Source organism: Thamnophis elegans, chromosome Z (assembly GCF_009769535.1).
Source record: "Thamnophis elegans isolate rThaEle1 chromosome Z, rThaEle1.pri, whole genome shotgun sequence".
In the NCBI taxonomy this organism is placed as follows: domain Eukaryota; kingdom Metazoa; phylum Chordata; class Lepidosauria; order Squamata; family Colubridae; genus Thamnophis; species Thamnophis elegans.
Window position 1 is genome coordinate 127,967,253 of NC_045558.1, and position 25,684 is coordinate 127,992,936.

Below are 25,684 nucleotides of genomic sequence, written 5' to 3' on the forward strand. Positions count from 1 at the left end.
ATCCCGTGGTCACATGATCTCTATTTGCTACCTTCACAACCAGCTTGCAACAGGCAGTCATTGGGGAAGCTGGCAGGAAGTGGCAAGTCATGGTCATGTGACATCATACTTAACAACATGCAGTGATTTGCTAATGACCCACCATTGGAACTATAGTTAAATCAGGTATGATCACATAATGCTTCACTTTATAATGTCACAGTGATGGAGTCCCAATGATGATTGGTGAGAACTATCTGTATAATATAATAATAAAATACTCTTGGCTTTGGACTGATTGAATTGATAATCTGATTCAGTCAGTTGAGTCTAAATGGTGTACAAGAACAGTAGCAAGAATCAATGCAACTATAAATTGCAATAATGTCCTATAAAATCTAACACAACATACAGTTACAGTTCCAACTAATGACACCTGAATAATAATTCACCTCAGTATCAGTAATTATATTATTGGGCATCTTAAAAAGTTATGTATGTTGTGTTATTTCTAAAAGATTGGACATAATTTGGTCAATTTGATGTAGTGGTTAAGGTGTAGGTTTGAAACTAGGAGATTGTAAGTTCTAGTTCTGTTTCAGGCATGAAAATTGGATGGCTGACTTTGGGCCTTCTGTCTCTCAGCCCAACCCATCTCACAGGGCTGATGTGGTGGGGAAAATAGGAGGAAGTATTGTGCTTGTTGCCACCTTGAGTTATTTATAAAAATTAATAAAGCTGAGATAAAATGAGTAAACTGTTTACCTCTTTTCTACGCTCCATTCCTCTTCATCCTCATTTCCCCCCTTCCGGGTTTTTGAATTTATTCATTTGAGAGAAGTGCAACTAAAATATTTCAGTTATCTAAAATGATCCTTGGTTAATGCCATGACTGATCAGATTTTAAGTGGAAGATACTTCCAATTCTCTTTCCCATTCCCCCCACTACCCAAATGGGCTACTTTAGAACTCAAATGAGCCCTGAAACCAGAGTAAAGAATAACAGAATAAAAGAGTTGGAAGGGACCTTGGAGGTCTTCTAAACCAGCCACTTCTCAGGCAGGAAATCCTATACCACTTCAGACAAATGATTGTCCAATCTCTTCTTTAAAATTTCCAGTGTTGCAGCATTCACAACTTCTGGAGGCAAGTTATTCCACTGATTAATTGTTCTGTGAGGAAATTTCTCCTTAGTTCTAGGTTGCTTCTCTCCTTGATTAGTTTTCCCTCCATTGCTTCTTGTCCTACCCTCAGGTGCTTTGGAGAATAGAATAGAATAACAGAGTTGGAAGGGATCTTGGAGGTTTTCTAGTCCAACCCTCTGCTTAGGAAGGAAACCCTACACCACTTCAGACAAATGGTTATCCAACATCTTCTTAAAAACGTCCAATGGAGCATTCACAACTTCTAGAGGCAAGTTGTTCCACTGATTAATTGTTCTAAACGTCAGGAAATTTCTCCATAGTTCTAAATTGCTTCTTTCCTTGATTAATTTCCACCCAATAGCCTGACTCCCTCCTCTCTGTGGCAGCCCCTCAAATATTGGAAGACTGCTATCATGTCTCCCCTGGTCCTTCTTTTCATTAAACTAGACATACCCAGTTCCTGCAACTGTTCTTCATATGTTTTAGCCTCCAGTCCCCTAATCCTCTTTGTTGCTCTTCTCTGCACTCTTTCTAGAGTCTCAACATTTTTTTTTACATCGAGGCGACCAAAACTGGATGCAGTATTCCAAACACTCACAATATGTCTCCCTCCTCCTATTTTCCCCAGAACCCCGTGAAATCAGTTGGGTTGAGAGAGAAGGATCGGCCCAAAGTCATCCTGCCAGTTTTCATGCCTAAGACAGGACTTAGAATAACTTTATTGCAACTTTGAATATGCACTACTTGATACATTAAAATGAACTAGACTAGAACTCACAAGAGGAGTAATGCATCTCCACCTTCCTTTCCTTTAAAAATAAAGGTAACCTTGGTTGGTTCCCTTGATCTAACAAGATGATTGTCATTTTATTATTTGTCTTTTTCTTTATCTCTTCTGGATCTTTTTCTCCCTAACCGTCTAGCATCGACTGTGCGGGAATCCTAAAACTGCGTAATTCAGACATTGAGCTGCGCAAAGGCGAGACGGACATTGGGCGCAAAAACACCCGGGTACGGCTGGTGTTTCGGGTTCATGTCCCACAAGGAAACGGCAAAGTGGTTTCCATCCAGACAGCTTCTGTGCCCATTGAATGTTGTAAGTATTTGATACTTTAGGGTACAATTTGACTGATGGGTCTGTCCTCAAGATCAGTGGTCACCAACTGGTGGTCCATGGACCACTGGTGGTCCACGAGAAAATTTTGGTAGTCCGCAGAAAAATTATTTGCATTTTTTCTATTGCACTAAATCAGGGGTCCTCAAACTACGGCCCCTGGGCCGTATACGTGCAATGAATGCTTATGTTGCTGCAGAGAGTCTTCCCCTTAAGGGTATTTTGGTGTAGGTAGAAATTCTGATTTGGGGTCTGCTTCAGCCTCCTGGTGTGGGGCTTTGGGCGAAGGCTGGAGGGAAGCGCCGTTGGTGGCAAAGTGCCGGAGGGCCTCATTCCAGTGGGATTGCATCATGGACTGGAACTGGCTGACCACCTCAGCCCGCTGAGCCTCCAGGTGCCGGTTCCTGGCCTTGTACTCTCACAGGTCTTACCTCTGCTTGGAAAGCCTATGCTCGTAGACCTCATTGAGGTGCTTCTGCTGAGCCTCCTTCTTGGTCAGATACAATTTGAACTGAGCCAGCTGTTTTGCCAACTCTTTCTCATGGTGGTTGCTTAGTTCCAGCAGCTGCTTCCTGTTGGGGCCCTAAGGAGCCCGAGTGGGCAGACGAGGAGTGGCTGGGAGGGGAGGGGTGAGTAGAGCTTGGCGAGGTGCCCCTCGATGTGAGTGATATCGAGTTGACCATGCCCACCCAATCACATGACCACCTTCCTATGCCCACCCAGCTGGTCATTAGGCAGATAATATTAGTGGTCTGTGGAATTTAAAATTATTAAATTAGTGGTCCCTGAGGTCCGAAAGGTTGGTGACCTCTGGACAAGATTATTTAGAGGTGAAGAAGCTTATTGGATGAGAAGCGAAATGTCTTTTTTTTAAAAAGCAGAAAGTCCAGTTCCCTCTTGAAAAAAAAAAAAAAGCACATTTGGGACAACCATGACCTGGATGACTGAGAATCTCCATAGACTTATTCTCAAGATTGTTCAAAGGAAAGTCAAGTCTGTTGATTCCACATTGTGGGTCAGTGATGGGATTCAGCCAGTTCGCACCTACCCGGGAGAACCGGTTCTTCATGTTCTAAGCAGTTCAGAGAACCGGTTGTTGGAAGAAATCTCCTTTTGTCCCCCCTCCCCTACTTTACAGAGCTAATCCTGTAAAGAAGGCAGGAAGGAAACATTCTGGTGTTGTTTCGAGCCTAATCTTTATTACCCTGCTTACAGAAACTGCCTCTCCAGTTAACCTTTGTAACATTGTAACAGCTAAGGCAAAGCGCCCATTGACCTGAGTGACGTTGAGTTGGCCATGCCCACCCAGTCACATGACCACTGATCCCCACCTACCCAGCTGGTCATCAGGGCAAAGAACTGGTTGTTAACTTATCCTACTACCGTTGTGGGTGATGGGGAACTGGAGAGAGGACCTTTTAGTGCTTACCCACCATCACCAATCTCACCTCTACATCCATGGTAGCTACTCCAGCAACTGAGGAAGCCATTCCTGTTGAAAATTTGCCATCCGTCCTTTACCCAGTGCTGGGCTAAAACATCCAGGAAAACTCCAGATTTGAGAACGTGAAGAAAAATCGACCATCAGTTCGAAGTATTTACTCCAAAATACCATCAGAGGTGGTATTCAGCAAGTTCTGGAGAACCCAGTAGGGAAAATTTTGAGAGTGGGGAGGGAATGGGGATTTTGCAGTATCGTTCCTCTGCCACACCCACAAAGCCATACCCACAGAACCAGTAGCAAAAATTTTTGAATCCCACCACAGGTGTCCGTGTGTACACAGGTAGTCATCAACGTACGACTACTATTGAACACAACATGTTGCTATGGGAGACGGTTGTTAAGTGGGTCTTGCCACATTTTATTACTTTTTTGCCACAGTAAATCACTACAGTGGTTCAGTTAGTAACATGGTTGTTAAATGAATTTGGCTTCCTCATTGACTTGGCTTGTCAGAAAGTCGCAAACGGTGATCACGTCACCCCAGGTTACTGCAACCATCATCAACAAGAGCCAGTTGCTCCTCCTCAGTTATTCTTCTTAGGTATAATTACAGACTGTACAGTTATAGAGATTAACTTGATTTTGAACTTAACAACAGCAGCAAGATTGTTGGTGGCACAGTACTGGAAGAAGGAAGAATTGCCTACTATTCAAGAATGGACATTAAAAGTAATAAATTTAGCAGAGATGGCCAAAATATCAGCATACTTGAAGGACCATTCAGATGAAAAATACAAGTTAGAATGGAGAAGATGGACTCATTATATTCAAAATAAATATGGGACTAAGAAATTTCAGTTAGCGTATGAATGAATGAAAAGAAACGTTACAATTTACTTAAAGTTAGCTTAATAAAGGGGAGTTAAATTATAAGTGAAGGTACGACGCTAAAGTTAGTTAGTTTATGTTAGTGTATGATTGTTAAACGTTTATACCCTCTATTTTGCTCCTGGAGGTTGGGGGGAGGGAGGGTTGGAAGGGGTGAGGGGTTGGGGTAAAGGGAGAGAAGGGGAAGGGGAAATACTTGTAAAATCTATTAAAACTCTTTAATAAAAAAAATAAGAGCCAATTGCCAATTGTCCAAGTTTTGATCATGTGGCCCCTGAGGATTTTGCAATGGCCGGGTGAAAAATGGTCATGTCACTTTTTTTCAGGGCTGTTGTAACTTTGAATGGTCACTAAATGAATAGTTGTAAGTCAAGAAACACCAAGTGTGGGATTGAGCTAGTTCGGACCAGTTCGGACGAACCAGTAGCTCCAATGATCAGCAGGGGAGCGAATCAGTTCGCTCCGACAATCATGTTGGTCCGCCCACCTGCCTCTACACTTCACTTACCTTATATCCTCTCAGCTGATTCATGTGGCAGAGTGGATTGCCACTCCTCAGCTGTGTTACTCCCGAGAAGTAACGTGGGAGGTAAGTTTTGTTAAAACTGCTGGGACGCGCGCAGCATGCAATCACCAAAGCGTTGTTAAACTGGCAGGATCCCACCACTGAGGAACGCTTATATAGAAACACAATCATGCATAGGTACAAGCACACATTCAAATGTACTTATCTTGAACTTATTGTATTTTAAAAAAAATAGGTCAAAGCTTGTGAGTTTGCCAGAACTCTCCCAAGATTGCATTGAGGGATCCCAAAGGGAAATTGGTAATATCTCACTAGCCTTTGGAAAGATCTGAGTGGGTTTTGTTACTTTTTATTTGTTTAAAAACCCGCTTTGCAGTGTCCAGTTGTATTACAGTGCATGATATCTGTTGCCTAGGAAGGGTGCTGGGTTTTTGCTCAAGATTGGTTTTAAAAGCATGAAGTTGGGATTGAGAAAATGTTTCAGGAAGTGATTCTTCTACACAGGGTGCAGCGGATGAGTTGGCCTGTAATTTCACACACTCCCCAATTCCGCTGTCAAACAACTATGACTTTTAGCCTCTGTTCCTCTTGCTTCTCTCCTCCCTCCTTGCAGCCCAGCGCTCAGCTCAAGAACTCCCACAAGTAGAGCATTACAGTCTTAGCGCCTGCTCGGTGCATGGTGGCGAAGAGATGGTCATTAGTGGAGCCAACTTTCTGCCAGAATCAAAAGTTGTTTTCATCGAACGAGGCCCTGGTAAGTGAGATCTGGTTCCTTTCCTTTCCTTCTTTCCCTTCCCTTCCCTTCCCTTCCTTTCCCTTCCTTTCCTATCCTCTCCTCCCCTGTGGGTTCGGACTATTTTTATCATCTCCTGCTTTTAATCTTCACGAAGGAGTTCGCCGGATTAAGTGACTCTTTGCCCTGATCCAGAAAACTGCACCTCTATCTCTTACACCAGTATCAGCGTCTGATCCGTTGGTGAACTCATAGAGAACTAGCTCCTTTTTTTCTTGTTGGTTTCAGATGGAAAACTTCAGTGGGAAGAGGAAGCAAATGTTAATCGCTTGAAAAGCACAGAGGTGAGCATGAGAATTATACACTATCATCTATGGGCAGGGGTGGGCTTCAACATTTTTAGCAATGGGTTCTCTGCCAGGTTGCTGGGTGGGCGTGGCAATGGTGGGCATGGCCTCCTGGACCATGGCGGTGCTGGAGGGGGAGGGGTTGCCCTCTCTGGGCTTCAGAGGCTTTTATTGAGCCTCTGGAAGGGTGAAAACAGCCTCCACAGACTCCGGAGGCCCTCCGGAGGCCAGAAATAGGCCTGTTTCAGCCTTTCTGAACTTCTAGTAGGTCTGCTTTTTGCCCTCCCTGAGCCTCTGCATGTACTCTGCACTTACCTGCATCCTAAGTGGGCTTCCTGGGAGAGGAGGGGAAGGTTGGGCAGGGTCAGCCAGGAGTGGGATTGGGGGGGGGGGGGTTCTCTGAACTGCACAGGAACTTAGCTAGAAGTTCTCCCAAACCTCCGAGAACCCCCAACAGCCCATCCCTGACTATGGGACCACATTGGAGAAATTTTCCCAGCCACGAGGCAGGTTTTTTTTTTTTTCCAATATAGCAGCAATTGATGGGTAGTGATTGGAGCAGGGCATTCTTCTTCCTGGGTTCCTTAATTTGATTGTTCTCAAATATGTGGACTTCACCTCCCAGAATTCCTTAGGTACTTCAGCATGGTCATTGCTGAGAATTTTGAGGAATTGGAAAAAAGCATATCCAGATTGTGGAATTACCAATAGCAATAGCACTTTGACTTGTATACCGCTTCACAGTGCTTTTACAGCCGTCTCTAAGTGGTTTGCAGAATCAGCATATGGCCCCCAACAATCTGGGTCCTCATTTTACCCGCCTCGGAAGGATGGAAGGATGAGTCAACCTTGAGCCTGGTGGGATTCAAACTGCCAAATTGCAGGCAGGCAGCAGGCAGCAGACGTAGCCTGCAGAACTGCACTCCAACAAGGCTCAACAACCTTCTCTATTGGATTTACTTGCCTTGACACCATGTCCTCCTCCTTCCACAGGCTTTGCTGACTCTCACCGTTCCTGAATACAGCAACAGGAGAGTTTCACGGCCTGTTCAGACTTACTTCTATATTTCCAATGGGCGCCGGAAAAGAAGTCCAGCTCAAGGCTTCAAATATTTGCCTGGTAGGTGGACCTGGAAGATAAGAATCGCTGAGTGCTAAAATGTGCTCGAAGCCCAGGGGTGGGCTTCAAAAATTGCAGCAACAGGTTTGCTGCCCCGTTGCTAGGTGAGTGTGGCTATGGTGGGCATGGCCTAGTGGGCCTCCTGCACTATGGCAGGAGGCTCCACATTTTTCACCTTCCCCAGGCTCCTGAGGCCTTCCTCAAGCCTCTGGGAGGGCAAAAACTGCTTCTGCCAGGCTCCAGAGGCCCTCCAGAGGCCAGTAAAAGGCCTGTTTCCGGACTTCCTTCAGTAGGCCTATTCCACCCCCTCCCTGTGGGACCTGCTCTTATCTGGCATGATGAACGGGCTGTATGGAGACTCCTGGGAGGAGTGGAGTGGGGTGGGAGGGAGGGGAGGGGCAGAGTAGCTATGTCCAGCCAGGGTTGGCATTTGGGGGTTAACCAAACTGGGCAGAATCCTAGCTAGAGGATCGCCCGAATGTGTGCGAACTCCCAGCAGCCCACCCCTGGACTGTCAACCTTCTCTTCTTCTCTAGTGATCTTCAAAGAAGAGCCACATCTGGATTCCACGCCCCATACATTCCCACACATCACTCCAAATGTTCCCTTTTCACTACCACCAGCACACGGGGGCATGGATTTCTCCCCTTCCAGACCTCCCTTCTCTTACAGTCCCGAGCGCTCCCCACCTTGTTCCCCGTATGGCTCCAACTGGAGCCCTTGCTCGTTCTCAACACCTCCCCATTACAGCCCGGCCTTCCGCTTCCCTCCCAGTGAGACCTATGGAGGCGTTAACCTCTCTGTACCTCGCCTTGCTCCCCCAAGCCTGCCCCACCTTCACACATTAGATTGCCACCCTCCACACTTCCAGCCCGCTAGTCCACAGCATAGTCCTCATGCACCAGGAGGGAGAGAAACCCATAGCGGGGAGAGGTCACCAGAATGGACAGATCCAGACCTTGGATCCCAGGAGTTTAACCCCAAGGAACTGGAGAAATCGGGGTTCAGCAGTGGCTTCCGGGAAAACTTGCCTATCCATGGGATCACACTGGAAGAAGGTAAAGGTAGATTTGAGAAGCTTTAAATAAGATTTGGTTTCAATTTAAGAAGACTAACTAGGTTTTCCTCTTTTTTTCTATATGAAAACCTAGCCCTGCCAAAATCAGGTCATAATGACACAGAATAGCAATAGTGATAGTACTTAGAGTTATATACTATTCCGTAGTGCTTTATAGCACTCTCTGAGCTGTTTGCAATGTTGGTGTCTTGCTCCCAACAATCTGGGTCCTTGTTTTATTAACATTTGAAGGATTTATGGCTGAGTGAACCTTGAGCCAGTCAGGATTGAAATCTTGGCTGTGGGCAGAGTTAACCTGCAATACTGCATTCTAACCACTGTGCTGGTGGTGTGAATGCTTGCCTTGGAGCTTTCAGATCACAGCTGTAGAAATCAAGATCACCCCAAGGTGGTAGGACCAAGACACAAAACATTCTCTTGCTTCCATCTAGGGGCCATCTGGAGCATTGCAGTCCAGATCTGGTAACCCTCACCTCTCTTGAATAAGTAGCTTTCCTCATCCACTAGGACTCATTTGTGTTAGTGTTGTGCCTCACTGGTAATACTAAATTAGCAAAAGTAGCAGAATGAGGCTGGCACCACAGAAAATGATAGGCTGCAGAAGGCAGCTCGACAAAAATAAATGGCATTTATAGTCTTTTCACCTCCTGTTCAAAGAGATGAACGGTTAAGCCAATATTCATAGTCACTTTTTCTCAAAAGACAGGTCCAATCAGGCTGAATTTGAAAATGAGCTTCAACTCAAGTGTCTGCATAGGACTAACCTTAAGCTCATTTTCAAAGTATTGGGCATTGAGTTAAACTTCCAGGATATGTAGGGCTCAACTTGAAATTTAATACTTTGAATGACTGAGCAATTAGTAGTGGGTGCTGGTGGCCACAATTTCAAAGAATTTTAGTGGAATTATAGATGGAGAAAGCTGGGATTTCTCCCATTCAAGTACAGACTCAGTCCAGCCCTTTTTAGTATTCTGAAGATTGCCATCTACTGTTATATGGGAAGCGGTGGCTCAGTGGCTGAGTCATTGAGCTTGTCGATCAGAAAGGTCGGCAGTTTAGCGGTTCAAATCCCTAGCACCACGTAATGGAGTGAGCTCCCATTACTCGTCTCAGCTTCTGCCAACCTAACAGTTCGAAAGCATTAAAAATGCAAGTAGAAAAATAGGGACCACCTTTGATGGGAAGGTAACAGCCTTCCGGGCACCTTCGGCGTTTAGTCATGCTTGCAACATGACCACGGAGACAACTTCGGACAGTGCTGGCTCTTCGGCTTTGAAATGGAGATGAGCACCGCCCCCTCGAGTCGGGAATGACTAGCACATATGTGTGAGGCAAACCTTTACCTTTAGCTACTGTCATCGATTCTAGACTTGCACAGTGTTACGCTGTAAATCATTATTTCCAAGCCATGTTGGTTGGGTTGGCAGGCCAAACCAAACTAAACATTGATGACACTATGGATTTGAGGATGTTTCATCCTGGCTGCTGATCCAAATTGTTTTGTCAGTTTTTCAGTGCATGTGCCTTGAGAGATGAGGAACTAAATCTGAGATTAGTTGAGGTTGAAAATGGCTGTTTGATTACTTCTGTTGGTTGCCCTTCAAATCCATCCAGGCTGAGCATGAAACTTAAATTGCTACCCACTATTTCTGTCCAGTCTTCTTGTCTTTTCATCCTATGCTCATTAGATTTAGTTATTTTATTTAATTTGTCAAACATGCACAAGGTAACAGGTATAGGTATAAACATGGAGATGAACAAGGAAAATGGGTACGAATAAATGGGGACAGTAGGACAGGGACGGTAGGCACGCAGGTGCATTTATGCAATCCCCCTTACGCTAGACAGTTTAAGATTAAAGCTTTGGGGGTTTGAGGATGTAACAACTCCCCCTACATTTTCTGGCAAAATGAACCAGCCGTGTTTAAAATTAGCTTCTGTCATTATCTCTTGGGGGAAGAGCAATTGACCTTAGGGAGGGTTGATCCAGTTCATCCATTGATCAAACTACACTACAAACTTTGCTAGCAGGTGAAAGGACTTTGTGTTCATGCACAGCGCAATGAAGGAGAATATTTATAGAATATTTGTAGCTCAGGGTTCAAATGAGAGGTCCATTTATTTATGTATTTATTTGTTTGTTTGTTTGTCAAGCATGTACAAGATAACAAGTATAGGAATGAACATAAACATGAACACAGGAAGTAAATACAGATAAATGGGGATACTAAGACAGGGACGGTAGGTATGCTGGTCCGCTTATGCACGCCCCCTTTACGGACCTCTTAGGAAAGGGGTGAGGTCCACGGTAGACAGTTTAAGGTTGAAGCTGTGAGGGTTTGAGACTGTAACAACGAAGTCAGGTAGAGCATTCCAGGCCTTGACCACTCTGTTGCTGAAGTATTTTCTGCAATCGATTTTGTAGCAATTTACCTTGAGTTTGTATTGATTGTTTGTCCCTGTATTATTGTGGTTGAAGCTGAAGTATTCATTGACAGGTAGGACATTGTAGCAGACAATTTTGTGTACTACACTTAGGTCAGATCTTAGTTGGCGTAATTCTAGGTTGTCCAAGCCCAAAATTTCAAGCCTGATGGCATAAGATATTTTGTTGTGAGCAGAGGAGTGGAGGACTCTTGTCGTGAAATACCTCTGGACTCGCTCAATTGTATTAATGTCCAATATACAGTGTGGATTCCAGGCAGACAAGCTGTATTTGAGAATTGGTCTGGCAAAGGTTTTGTATGCCCTAGTTTGCAGTACAATGTTACCGGAGAAGAAGATTCGCAAAATTAGGTTAACAACTCTTAATGCCTTTTTTGCAATGCTGTTACAGTGAGCTTGACTTAGCCCAGCAATGGAGCAGCCAACCAGGAGATGAGAATAAGAAGTCCTTTGTCCACTCACAGGGGCCTGGCAGGCTGTTAACACACTGCCCATGTTCAAAACAGAACCTGGGAATTATGATTCCAGCACTGTTGCTCATAATAAATTTCCCACAATGACAAGCGTTGCAGGCTAAGCCTCGGAAATTTCAATGGCTTGGTTAAGGCCACCTAGTGAGTTCACAAGCTGCTGTATGGTGAGCTTTCCTTCAAATTGGCTCTCGCTTTCTCTCCTTTTCTTTTTTTTCTGACTACTCTCTCCAGTTACTGAGATCATTGGCAGGGACTTAAGTGACTTTCCGGAGCCATCCTGTGAAGGAGGACAGAGCTGAATAGTGATCAGAATTCTGGAGTTCATAAAGCTTGAAGAAGACTGGAAGTCAGCCCAGAGAAAGCATAGATGTCCAGGACCACACAAAAAAAAAAACAGCTGGGCCAGCTTCTGAGGACTTTGACATGGATGAATTTGAATCTGTTTTCTTTTATCTTCTACCTGTGTTTTCTTTCAGCCTTCAATTAGGGGCCTCCTATAACTCAACACAGAGTCCTCATTAAATCTTCTGTCCTCCTGCTCTTTGCAGTCAAGAGGCTTCAAAGAGCTGACATCATCATCCCTCCAAGACTGGAGCACCTGTGGTCCTGAAGAAGTTGCTAAATGACAATTCCCACACTCTAACATTTATTGTGTTGGGGGACTGGATATCAGTTGCTTAACCATCTTTCTCCTACTTAGTGGCTGCCCTCTATCAGTCAATTTATTTATCCGGTACTCCACGATAAAGAGTTTGGGCAAAAGTGTGAGACTACCTATTGAGTTACCATGCTCTCGCCAATGCTTAGTCCTTTATTTATCTGCTCCACATTTACATTTTGGAGAGCTGTATGTCCTATGATAATTGATTCCATGGACTAATCTATCTTATATGGCTATCTAAGTAAGAACCTCAGTTTCCCAGGATATTATGTGTATACTACACATCTCTCCAGTGGTGGGATTCAATCGGTGTAACAACTGCTTTGCTGAGCGCAGTGCATTTGAAAACAACTCTAAAACTTAACTTCTGCTGCCACCCCGGTTACTAAAACAGCTGAAGCATGGCAATCCGCTCTCCCACACCTATCAGCTGGGCTTCAAACAAAGGAAATATTTGTTTCCTTTGTTTGAAGGACAGACTATCGCAGGGGAGTGTGGGCGGAGCCAACTGATCGCTGGAACTAGCGGTTCGCCTGAACCGGTCCGAAACAGCTGAATCCCACCCCTGCATCTGTCCGGAGTTCTCTGTCATGTCCATCCTGTTTGTTTCTTCAAAACCAGCAAGAGGGTTGCCATGCTCGCCTTCTATCTAAACTACCTCTCATCCTTTCTGTAATGGGGAAGGCTTCAAACGTATTCTCTGCCCAACCCCATCCCACTGTAGAGGAAAGGTGATGTAGGAGATGCTTCTCAAACCATGACGTTCAAACAGTGTTTGGTGATCACAGACCTTGAGAAATTTCAAGCAAACTTGGTACACAAATACCTCTGGATACAAATACTGTGGGGAGTAAGACACCCCTAACACTCCTTGGGGGTGGGTGTTCTGTTAAGATGCAACCGGTTGTGCCTTAAAATGGCTTCTCCTGTGCAGCACAGTGGAGTTGCCATGGTAACAGCTTCACAGTACTCCACAAGGGGGCTCCCTCTGGTAGGGGGGAAAATCCAATATTAGAAATTAATGTTTGGTCCGGACATTTTCCCCCTATAAATAAATACCCGGGGAATGTCAGGTTATCAGCTAGTGATCAATTAAAAAGTGCTCCTAAAATTCTTGATCTTTGTATATTGTCTGCAAAACACATCTGGGCTGATACAGAGAAACAATTTGCAGAGAATGGATAGGGGTAGATCAGTTTCATCCTATTTCTGCATATTCCCCAAACTCTGTTCTGCTTCTTTGCAGATGTTTAAGAAATGAGACCAGGGATTAAGTAAACAAATAAAGGTTTTTTAAAATACTTGGTGACGGTCCGAAAGCTGAATTATTTGTGTTTGTCAAAGGAAAGCATTCATCCTGCGTATATCGTAGGAAGGTTCTTGTAACTGCATTTGTTGGTGTCACTGAAAAGGGGATAATGTTGTAAACTATTCAGTGTCTCCTCACAACGCAAGATGAGCAGTGCATACATATAATAAATGCAAATAAATAAATATGGCCCAAAAGATCCATGAGGAGGTCTGATAACATCGTAACATATATGATGTCATTTCCTCCTCCTCCTCTTCACTGTAAATCAGAGGTGTCAAACTCATGTCATCATGGCGTCATCACATGACGTATTGTGACTTTCCCCCCCTCTCCGCTAAACTGGGTGTGGGCATGGCCAGCACGTGACTCATCCAGCCCGCGGACTGCAAGTTTGACAGCCCTATTATGGATTTGCTTCTGAGTGGAATAGGTAAAAGTCATTGTGGCAAACTCCTACTGTTCATACTAAAAGAAGCCCCAATTTTCTACTCTCGGAAGAGCTTTACGGCATGAAACATAATAACAACAACAACAAAGACAAAGCCAATGGTTGAATATTATAAAAATTACACAAGTATTCCCAAGCGATGAAACTAGGACATTTGATATTTCTATATGACAGGAAAATTCCTGAATTTGAGTATTAAAAAAAATGCAAATCCACATGAACTCATTTCCTCTCATAGGAACAAATGCAATGGAGGAAAATTTTTGGGAGATCTCTATAATGATTGCAAGATGCTGATAGCAAGAAAATGCAGGGCTTTAGCTATCAGTACCTTTTTGTTTAGTTCAGTCATATGCCTGTATGGGTCTTCTTGTTCCATATTTACCTGCCTCTTATGTTAAAATCTAGTAGTGGATAATTTAACAATCGCTTCTCTGCTCTAATGACTGGATGGGTGGGTGTGGTCATGGTGGGTGTGGCCAGGGGTGTGACAGGCAGCTCTCCTGCACCCCCTGGGAGAAAAACAGGCCATAGGGGAGGGCACTGCATTCTCCCCCACCCCATTTGGGGCCTAGTACGCCTCCCTGCAGCCTCCTGGGAGCAAAAATCGGGCATAAGGGGACTCTAAGGAGCGGGGCCAGCCAGAAATTTAACAACCATTTCACCTGAACTGGCCCAAACCGGCTGAATCCCACCACTGTTAAAATCTCATCTCCAAGATGTTTCTGCATACTGCAAGCGTAATTGATTCATGTGATATTTTTGTTCTGGTTATGGTATCGGTACATATGTTGACAAATCAATAAATAACTTTAACCCCAATCCATTTTGCAGGACAAAAATAGCTAGAAATCCAAAATAAACCTATCAGCATGCAAAAAAAAAAAGGAACAAGAATAACCCGCCTTTCTCAAAATGAGCAGGAAACAAAAAATTGATGATCATGCACAATTATTATTTCAGCTCTCATTTTATATTATATGTTCCTCTCATGGTCACCTCTGCCTTGGCTTTCATGAAATCAAACTCTAATCTCCGCAGACCTAACTGGATTAAAATTAAAGGTTGGGAAAAGGGGATGATGTCAGCCTCTACTTTGCTTGCTTGCTATCGGCTGCCATAGTAACAGGGAGTGTGTGCGCTCGTATTTTTTTTCAGGGGGGGGGAATTGTTAGATGCTGGAGGAGTTATCATGAAGGGAGTTGTATTCTTGGGATCTTCTGTGCATGCTGATGGCTCGTGTTTGGGCTTAGTCAAGGTCAACAGTCTCTGCATACCAGCTGAATGAGGCCATGTGAAGATGGACCTCAGGACACTTTGGGAGTTGCCGATTGGACATTGGGTTGCGGTAACTGGGTAAACGTTTGATATGTAAATATTCATGCTTTTTTTCTTCAGATCTTGTTTCCCTTCAGCTGCTTTCATTTCATGTCCAGCAAAAGTCTCTTTATCTCTATTCAAATGGAGTTGGGGTTTTTCTTTCTTGGATACTGAATGAGGCATGCCTGACATTAAGCAAGATCTCTCTTCACACCCATCTCGGAGTTAAAAGCTACAGTGGGGGTGCATCAACAGGTCTAACCCTTGCAGCGACCAGGAGGACATGGGGGCTGCTGGATCCCCCCCTCTCTTGGAAACAGAATGGATGGCTGAATTGAATCTGGAAGAAAAATCAGTCTAACCCAAATGGTCGCTGGGAGTGGGACAGATGAATGATCCTGAGGAGATGCTGGCAGAAGTTACAACCACCTGGTGCCATCAACCAGAGGCTCCCTGGCAGGAAGCCGAAAAAGAGAATCTCATGATGATCCAGGCGTTACAACTTTTACAAGAAGCCCGGGGGAATCGCCATATGTGTGAAAGTCACACAACAGAGAGAACAGCTGAGCAGGCGGAGGGGGAGAAGACACCCTGGCTAACCCAGAATTGGCCCTAGGAGCTGCTCCAGGAACCAGGCAAGCCGGAGGAGTTCCAGCCGCCACCACCGCAGCAGCAGTTCAAGTTCCCCCAAGGCCCACGAAGGCATTGAATTCCAAAGATTCCTCCACTCGGCGTGAAGTATGGGGGAGATCCCAAAGCACTGGGAATATTTTTGGTTCAAGTTTGGAACTATATGCAAGAGTATGGAGAGGATTTCCCATCAGAGGTTGTCAAAGTGTTACTATGGTATTGGAGTCAAAGCAGCTGATTGGATGGTGGCTCTACATAACAATGATTCCCCCCAGCTGAGAGATCACAATGTGTTTATGATGGCCCTGAGGGCACACTTTGATGATCCCCTCGCAAATCAGAAGGCAAGAACCAGGATGAAAACTTTAACCCAGGATCAGAGGTCTGTGGCAGAGTACACTCAGGAGCTTCATCAGCTGTCTGTGCACATGCGGGGGTTGTCTCAGGGGGCATTGATGGACAGCTACATGGATGGCCTTGATGATGATGTGTGCCAGAGGTGTGTGAATGGGGGGGGGCTGCAACCTGCAACATTGGTATGTGCTGGCTGCTGATGTGGAAATTGACCTAGCCAGAAATAGATACCATCGAGGCAGCAGCTGGAACGAAAAAAAACCCTACCCTGAAAGAGGCATCAAGAGCAGGAAAAGGGGGGGTCAGCAACCAAGCTGAGAACAATGGCGGGTTTCCGATGTGGAAAGGAGGGGCATTTAGCTGCCAACTGCTACTCTAAGTTGGGCCCAAAACCACCTTCGGCTGGAGGGGGAAAAAACCCAACAAGCAGCCAGGGAAATGCCGTGAAACAGCCCTGAAAGGCATAGAAGTCACCAATTTCTTTCCTCCAGGCCAGGAGGAGAAGAAACCCCCCTTTCTTTGGGAGAAAGTGAAACCAACTCTGATGATGACCCCATGGTAAGTCCTCATGAGGGCCCCATGACCATTATATTAGAACTAAAAGTACCCTCGACTGGTGCCCAGGGGAAGATGCTGGCCCTTTTAGATTCTGGTTGTACCAGATGTGTAATTAGCCCAGAGGTGGTGGAAAAATGGATTTAAGACTGAGAACTATGAAAGTACCCATTGCCTTTTGTCAGTTGGATGGGTGAGCTGCAGGGGGGGGGGGGCATTTTGTACCCGAACCAGTAGAGATGCGGATGTGGGACCACCAAGAATCCTTGAGTTCCATTGCGGTGCCAGGGATGGAACGGCCCCTTATATTGGGATTACCTTGGCTATGGAAATGGAAACTTCAGGTGAACTGGTGGAAGGGGTGGCTAAGTTTACAGAGGGGGAGGGGAAGACTTCCCACCTAGCCAGAGCCATAACAGACCTGGCAGCATTTGCGAGTGAAAAAATTGAGGGGGAGAAAAAAATTCCGAAAGAATACTGGGACCTTAAAGAGGCTTTCAGCTAAAGGACTTCCAACAAGCTTCCCCCCACACACTGCACCACCAAATACAGCATAGAAATCCTCCCAGGGGAGAAACTCCCTAAACCACAGATTTAGTTGATGACCCCACGCAAACTAGAGGAATTACACAATTTCATTGATAAAAACTTAAAGAGGGGATTCATCCAGTCTGCTAGGCCACGTGTGACTGTGACTGTCCTATTCCGAGAGAAGAAAGATGGCTCTCTTCACTTAGGTGTGAATTACAAAAATTTGAACACCATTTCCGTGGAAAACGTGTACCCTTTACCCCTCGTGTAGGACATGTTAGTTCACTTGGCAAAGGGGAATTTTTTTCACTAAGGTTTAAGGGAGGCATACTACAAGCAGGAGATGAGTGGAAGACTGCTTTCAACTGCCCTCTGGGGTGTTTCCAGTTCAGAGTACTCCTATTTGGACTGCAGGGGCGCCAGCCGTTTTTATGCAGTTGGTTAATGAGGTGCTGGTTAATGAGGTGCTTTATAAGGGGCTGTTAGTTTACCTTGGTGACATCCTTTTCTACAATAGAGGAACACATAAAACTTGTGCGCTCAGTCCTGAAAAAACTCTGAGCCACTGAACTTTATTCCAAATTGTCTAAGTGTGAATTCCACCAGGAGAAAATTGACTATTTGGGGTACCGCATTTCTCATAGGGTATTGAAATGGATCTGGAGAAAGTCTAGGCTGTTACAGAATGCCCCCCCCCCCCGCACCCGCAAGCAGCTACAAAAAATTTTGGGATTTGCCAATTTTACCGCCAATTTATTTCCTCATTTGCTAGCATTGCACTACCAATTACGAATCGCCTAAAGTCAAAGGGAGAAGCAAGCCTTTGAAGTGGACTATGGAATGTCAAGCAGCCTTTGAGAAATTGAAATGGCTGTTTGCAGCTGAACCTGTTTTAAAACACCCCAGTGTGGATGCACCGTTTGTGGTCCAAGCAGATGCAAGTGACGTGGCCATGGGAGCTGTGTTACTTCAAACAAATGCAGATGGCAACCTGCAACCTTGTGCCTACACCTCCCGGAAATTAATGGAGACAGAAAGAAGACGGGCAATTTTGGGGAAAGAAGCTTTTGCAGTCGGGTGGGCCTTACTAACTTGGTGGCATTTCCTCAAGGGGGCTAAGCACTCATTTGAGGTATGGACTGATCATAAAAATCTTGAAGTGTTAAAAACCCCATGGAAATTGTTGCCCAAACAAGTTCGCTGGGCATGGCATTTTAACCAGTTTAACTTTACACTGAACTATCTCCCTGCGAGGGAAGAACTTTATAGCTGATGCCTTGTCCAGGCTACCCCAGTACAACAGTGCCAGGTCATTGGTGATTCATCCAGTCATTCTCTCCAGACACCGAGCAGCTCTGGTGGTCACCAGGAGCTAGGGGAAAGTGGATTTGGAGATGCCCATTGATTTGACAAAGAGGCTGAGGGAAGGCCTTGCATTCGATGAATGGTTGAAATCACACTCCAAAGAGAGCACCATACAGGATGGCCTTGTGTGGGTAGGAGCCAAGCTCTATGTACTTGCTAGACTAAAAAGTGTTGTCCTTCAGCAGGCCCATGACTCAAAATTGGCAGGGCATTTTGGGTTCGTGAAAACATTACATTTGGTTAAAAGACAATTTTGGTAGCCTTCTCTGAAAAAAGGCATAGAATCCCACATTGCTAGTTGTCCTGTTTGTCCTGCGGCAAAGAAGATCACCAGACAAACCTCAAGGACTACTTCAAAGTGTTGCCCTACCTGGTGCCCCGCGGAAGGAGATATCAATGGATTTTATTCTCGAGTTACCAGAAAGCCTTGAAAATACCATCATCTAGGTGATCACAGATTTGTGCATTTTATGCCCTGCTCCAAGATTCCGTTGGCAAAAACACTGGCTAAACTGTTTATCTTACACGTGTATAGGTTACATGGAGTTCCTGAATGTGTTATTTCACATAGGGGGCCCCAATTTACCTCCCTCTTCTGGAAGGAGTTCCTAAGTAAATAGGCTCTGCCCAGGGTCTAAGCTCTGCCCACCATCCACAGACAAATAGGGCTTGTGGACAGGCTAACTCGGTTCTAGAGCAGTATCTTAGATGTTATGTCAATTATCAACCAGATAATTGGGCTGACCTCTTGCCCTATGCAGAGGTAGCATGCAACAATTCGGTACATAGCAGTACTGTACTGACCCCTTTCAAAGTAGTGTTTGGCCAGGATTTTGTACCTACTCCTGAATTGCCTCAGGAGAAACCACAGAAGCTATCTTTGTCTGAGTGGATTGACCAGCTTCAACATTTCTGGCCTATGACTCGTCGAGCCTTAGACGAGGCTCACCAGGCACACAAAAGACAAGCTGATAAAAAAAGGTCAAAGCCAAAAAAATACCAGGTTGGGGATAGGGTGTTTTTGTCCACTGTTTCTTCAGACTACCCAGAAGTCAAAGAAGCTTGGTCCTAAATATATGGATCCTTTCCCCATTGTTAAAATTGTGAATCCTGTCACAGTGCAACTGAAATTGCCAAAAACCCTAGGAGAATCCATCCTGTGTAAACTTACTGAAACCAGAATATACGTCTTTCATGCATTCACCGCAACCCCCACCATCTGTCCCCCTCCTTATTGAAGGGGAACAATGTTTTGAGGTTAAGGAGATCCTGGATTCCAGGAAACATAGGGGAAGAATAAGTATTTAGTGGAATGGAAACATTTCCCTCCATCCCATGCTGAGTGGGTGAATAAGTCCGATGCTCCCAAACTCTTGCACAAGTTCCATTCTAGGTACGCTGATAAATCCTAATTGTAATGTATATATGTTTTGTTATTGTTATTGTTGTTTATTTTATCTTTTTCTCCAGGGATGATGTCCTTTCTGCAGGAGAGCCGAATGTCAGCCTCTACTTTGCTTACTTGCTATTGGCTGCCATAGTAACGGGGAGGGTGGGGGCTCATGGTATTTGTGGGGGGGAATTGTTAAGTGCTGGAGGAGTTATCATGAATGGAGTTGTGTTCTCAGCATCTTCTGTGCATGCTGATGGCTCTGTTTGGACTTGGTCAAGGTCAACCAGCTGAAAGAGGCCACTTGAAGATGCACCCCAGAGGACACCTTTGGGAATTGCGGATTGGACATTGGGGTAACTGGGGGGAGGGTCCTGGGTAAACTTTTGATATGTACACATTCACGCTTTTTTGCTTCAAATCTTGCTTCACTTTAGCTGTTTTCATTTCATGTCCAGCAAAAGTCCCTTTATCTCTATTCAAATGGAGTTGGGGGTTTTCTTTCGTGGATACTGAATGAGGCACACCCAACATTTTCTCCTCATTCTTCAGTCCCAACTGTCTGCCTTTATTTGTAACAAAATGTTAAACTAATGTAATAAAACAAAATAAGTCAAAGGATGAAACTTGTCTCATTAATGTCCATATTCCAGAATTTAGGTCAGGTGAGAAAGTTTGGATTTGCAGAATAGTTTCTAAGTATTTTGAACTCTTCATTTAATTAAAATGGAAGGTCACTTTAACAATGTTGTTGTTAGTTGTAAAGTCATGTCCGACCCATCACGACCCCATGGACAACATTCCTCCAGGCCTTCCTGTCCTCCACCATCCTGTGGAGTCCATTTAAGCTCACACTGACTACTTTGGTGACTCCATCCAGCCACCTCATTCTCTGTCATCCCTTTCTTCTTTTGCTCTCAATCATTCCCAGCATTAGGCTCTTCTCCAGGGAGTCCTTCCTTTTCATTAGGTGGCTGAAGTATTTAAGTTTCATCTTCAGGATCTGGCGTTCTAGAGAACAGTCAGGGTTGATCTCCTCTAGGACTGACCGGTTTGACCACCTTGCAGTCCAAGGAACTCACAGGAATCTTCTCCAGCACCATAGTTTAAAGGCCTCAATTGTTTGTTGTTCAGCCTTTGTTATGGTCCAATTTTCACAGTCATATGTTGCAATTGGAAAAACCATAGCCATGACTATATGCACTTTTGTTGGCAGGTTGATATCTCTGCTTTTTAGTATGCTGCCTAGATTTGCCATAGCTTTCCTCCTCAGACTTTAACAATACAAGGATATATTAGCATGTTAAGCCTCCAAATTATGGGTCCTTAGATGCATATTCAGGATACATTAAGTGTGAGAATATTTTTCTTAATATAAGGCATATACAAAACACACACACACAGACATATATATATATATATATATATATATATATATATATATATATATATATATATATATATATATATATATATATATAACACACACACACACACACACACACACACACACACATATAGTTAGATAGATACACATGCACACATACACAAACACACTCTCAGACATATTTGGAGGACTGCTAGAATGGTTTTGTAATTATATGTGTTTTTTAGAAAAAAATACGCAAAGGAAATAGTTGCATTTCTTGTGCAACTGCCTCTCTGTTCTTTCTGATCAGGGGAGAGGTCAAAAGAAAAGGAAGTTGTAGCATGCTCCAAAGAAGCTGAATTAGAAAATGTGGAAGTTATTTCTGAGTCAGTCAGCCTTTTACACAGTTCAAAAACACCATCCGCAGAACAGGGAGGGGATGGTAGATTTCTGAATCCCAAAGGACCAGGAGTAAGGTTAACAACATCTGGATGAGCGAAAGGAGAGTCATGAAGATGGACTTGGATGGATAAGCAAGAAACCCAATTTGGATTGGACTTTCTGGAAAGTCCCAATCTACTTTGTCCCCTGTAACTCACACATGCTTCACTTAACTTTTGGATGGTCCCTTAATTTTCTTTTAATTGGCTATTTGTCGTTTCCAGTTTCCTGGCAGACTTGAACACTGGGCCCTATCTAACAAAATGAAGTTCAATGTGGAGAAAAGTAAAGTCTTAAACGTAGGCATGAAAAATAAAAAGTACACATATAAACTGGGTGAAAACCAGGCTTCATAGCAGTGACTGTGAGAGTGTATATGGAGTCACCCAGTTTATATGTGTATATGGAGTCTTAATGGGCAACCAATTAAATATGAGTCAGCAGTGTGGGGCTGCAGCCAAAAAAGCCAATGAAACACTAACTTGCATTAACAGAGGGATACAATCAAGATCAAGTGAGGTACTAATACCATTCTACAAACCTTAGTAAGACCACACCCATAATACTGCATCCAGTTTTGGCCACTACACTATAAAAAAAAGATGTTGAGACTCTAGAAAAAGTGCAAAGAAGAGCAATCAAGATGATTAGCGGACTGGAGGCTAAAATATAAGATGAACGGTTGCAAGTACTCAGCACAGCTAGTCTAGTGAAGAGAAGGACTAGGGGAGACATGATGGTAGTGTTCCAATATATGAGGGGCTGTCACAGAGAGGAGGGGATCAACCTATTTTCCAAAGCACCCGACAAGGTGCTAAGGATGGAACAAGGAATAATGAATGGAAATTGATCAAGGGGAGATTCAACCTGGAAATAAGGATAAATTTTATGACAGTGAGAACCATCAACCAATGGAACAGAAGTTGCCTTCAGAAATTGTGGGAACTTCATCGCTGGAAGCTTTCAAGAAAAGACTGGACTGCCATTTGTCAGAAATGGTATCAGGTCTCCTGCTTGGGCAGGGGGTTGCACTAGAAGACCTAGAAGGTTCCTTCCAACTCTGTTAGTCTGTTAATCTATTAAAGTTGTGAGTTTATGGGTGAGGCTAGAAGGCTACTTAGAGATTGAGAGATTGGGAACCACTTACTGTATATCAGGCTTCTCCAACTTTGTGGAAAATGGAAAAGGAATTTGTGAGACCTCTCTGTTCAAAGGTTTGCAAATGTTTTGCTTACAAAGCTGGGTGAGCTTTAAGAGTGATTTTCCTCTGCAAACCTGATCACTTGTTATTTTTTTTAATGGATTCCCCAAATTGCAATGTCCCAAGAATGTCCCAAACCTCCAGTTTGAGAACCTCTTGTCTTCTTCATATAAAACTTGGTCACTCTCCAGAGTTCTTCTCATTTCTCCAGCAATATTCAGTCACTAATGCTATGGATTTATCTGCTATAGCAACAGGGAATATTCAGAAATATTCTAAGTAGGAGAGCAAGACTTCATCAAGCATTATAAAGCAAGATACATTTTGTCTTAGCGTTCATCACTAGAACAAATGTGTTTGCTATCAGGTTTACCTTAGGAGGTATACAATTTATTTCCCAGTTCATGGTATGTTCATCGTTCATGTTCGTTCTCCATGAAATTTGGTTTTGTGGGGTCACATAATCATTCAGCTGGTAAGGAATGTATTTGCAGGATCAATCTTGGGCCCTCCCAAAACTATACCATATAAGCGTGATGGCAAACCCATGGCAGGTGCTCCACAGGTGGCAAGCAGAGCCCTCTCTGCGGGCACATGAGCCAGCTCAGCTCCACTGTTTTCAGGTCTCTGCTGCACATGCACATGGGAGGAGCATGCAGGGGAATCATGTGCACATGTGTGGGGTGTGCAGGGGTATGCAGGGGGTCGTGCATGCATGCATGGGGGGAGAGGGTCATGGGGGTCACACATGCAAGCACAGGGGCAGGTCACATGCGGAAGGTGCACACACATGTGCAGGGGTGGGGAGCGTGTGGGGGCATCATGGTTCTGTGTGTGTGTGCTTTCAGCACGCAATGACAAAAAGGTTAGCCATCACTGCCATAAAACATCTATGCTGCAAGAGCTGCATTGGGTTCCAGTTTGCTTCTGGGTCCAATTCAAAGTGTTGATTATGATTTTTAAAACCCTACATATAATGGGGCCAGGTTATCAATGCAACATCTTCCCCCCATTATATCAGTCCCTCCCATCTGGTCAGTTAAAGGATTCTGATTGGTGGGATCCAGGAAGAAAGCCTTCTCTGCTGTTGCCTCCCCCCTTTGAATTATGGTCCCACAAAAATTGAGGCAGCCTCCAATCTCCTGGTCTTTTAGAAAGGTTTGCAAACATAGGGCTGCATGGTTCCCAAGTGGCCTCCCCTTGCTTTTTAATTCACTTTTATTATTGTCTTTTAATTATCCTTGCCTCTTACTAAAATTTTACATACAGTTTTAATGTATTAATATTTTATTTGTACACCATCAAGAGCCTTTTCTAATTCTGTTATTCTGTTATCCCTCTCTGGGCAGTTTCTAATTTGATAATTAGCTATCTAACTAATAGATGGAGATGGAGAAAAGAAGGAAATGTTGAGAATGGAATTCAAATCCTTATAAAATTCACTTTGCTTTTCTTCACGTTGTTGTTGTTGTTGTTGTTGTTGTTGTTATTATTATTATTATTATTATTATTATTATTATTATTATTAGAAAAAAGGAAACGGTCATCTGTGTTTTTAAAAATAGGTTAATCCCCCTCTTTAACTGAGAAATGCAGAGAAGTGAGGCTCATCAAAAACATATTTGGAAGAGAGCTTTTAGATGCCTTGATAATTTATTTAGGAAATTTCTAAGCTAATACATGTCCTTCCACTTTGCACATGTGCAGGCACGAAGTCAGATGACTTGATCAAACCCAGCCTTCATTGGGTAGGGGAGATAAACCGATCCTTGATGGTTTATTGTTATAAATGCTCCAACACTGGAAGTTTTTAAGAAGAGATTGGATACCCATTTATCTGAAATGGTATATAGGGTTTCCTGTCTAAGCAGGAGGTTGGGCTAGAAGACCTCCAAGGTCCCATCCAACTCTGTCATTCTATTGTATTCTAATTCCTATTCCTATTCTTTTCCTTTCCATTCCATTCCATTCCTATTGCTATTCCTATTCTATTCCTATTCTATTCTTTTGCCTCATTTCTGTATTTTTTTAAAAAGCAATTTTCCCTGGTGAGAGAGTCACCAGGTGAGTCACTGTCAGCTATACATCAATGTTCCTTCCATGATCCAAAACTAAACACTGGCTTTAAATTAAACCCTCTTCCCCTATTAAATTAAATTATCCCCTATTGAGTGTCTTCCAAAAGTTTTGATCTACAGCACATTCCCAATCAGTATGCTATTGGCTGTCCTCATGTGCTTTCTATAAGAGATGCATGGTACAGCTTTTCAGTCTTCTTACATAGCTTTATCTGGAAACTGAAGAAGGAGAGATTCAACCTGGAAATAAGGAGAAATTTTCTGTCAGTGAGAACAATCAACCAGTGGAACCGAAGTTGCCTTCACAAGATATGGGGGTTTTGTCACTGGAGGCTTTCAAGAAGAGACTGGAGTGCCATCTGTCAGAAATGGTGTATGTAAGGCCTGCTTAGGTGGAGAGTTGGAATAGATTACCTACAAGGTCCCTTCCATCTCTGTTAATCTGTATCTCTAAGCCATAGTTTATGCCTGATACAAGCTTTTTGCTTGCAAACATTAGGAAGCCTCTAATCTCGTTCATCATGCCAAGATCGAAATCATCTGTCCTGACTGTCCTCATCAAAGGGTGAAACAAGTTATATTCGGTAGCTTTCAAAGGGATGCACTCTATGGTTCTGTGGAGGTCTGAGAAGGAAAGAAACTCAGAAGATACAAAGAGGTTGTGAAAGAGAAAGTATCCACGGAGAGAGGGGGAGAGGAAGGAAGCCTTCAGAAGGAGGACTTTCTTGACAGGAAGA

General features: G+C 43.9%; 1 protein-coding gene across 1 annotated transcript in view; it reads left to right on the plus strand.

Annotated features, from left to right (window-relative positions):
- NFATC4 (nuclear factor of activated T cells 4) overlaps nucleotides 1-12,830 on the plus strand; it is a 62,897-nt gene extending 50,067 nt beyond the window's left edge. The window contains exons 5-10 of the mRNA XM_032238104.1: nucleotides 2,048-2,220; nucleotides 5,710-5,850; nucleotides 6,118-6,173; nucleotides 7,170-7,296; nucleotides 7,833-8,354; nucleotides 11,524-12,830. Coding sequence (XP_032093995.1) covers nucleotides 2,048-2,220; nucleotides 5,710-5,850; nucleotides 6,118-6,173; nucleotides 7,170-7,296; nucleotides 7,833-8,354; nucleotides 11,524-11,591 — 1,087 coding nt within the window. The 3' untranslated portion in view covers nucleotides 11,592-12,830. The remainder of the gene's footprint in view (nucleotides 1-2,047; nucleotides 2,221-5,709; nucleotides 5,851-6,117; nucleotides 6,174-7,169; nucleotides 7,297-7,832; nucleotides 8,355-11,523) is intronic.
- The last annotated feature ends 12,854 nt before the right edge of the window (nucleotides 12,831-25,684 follow it).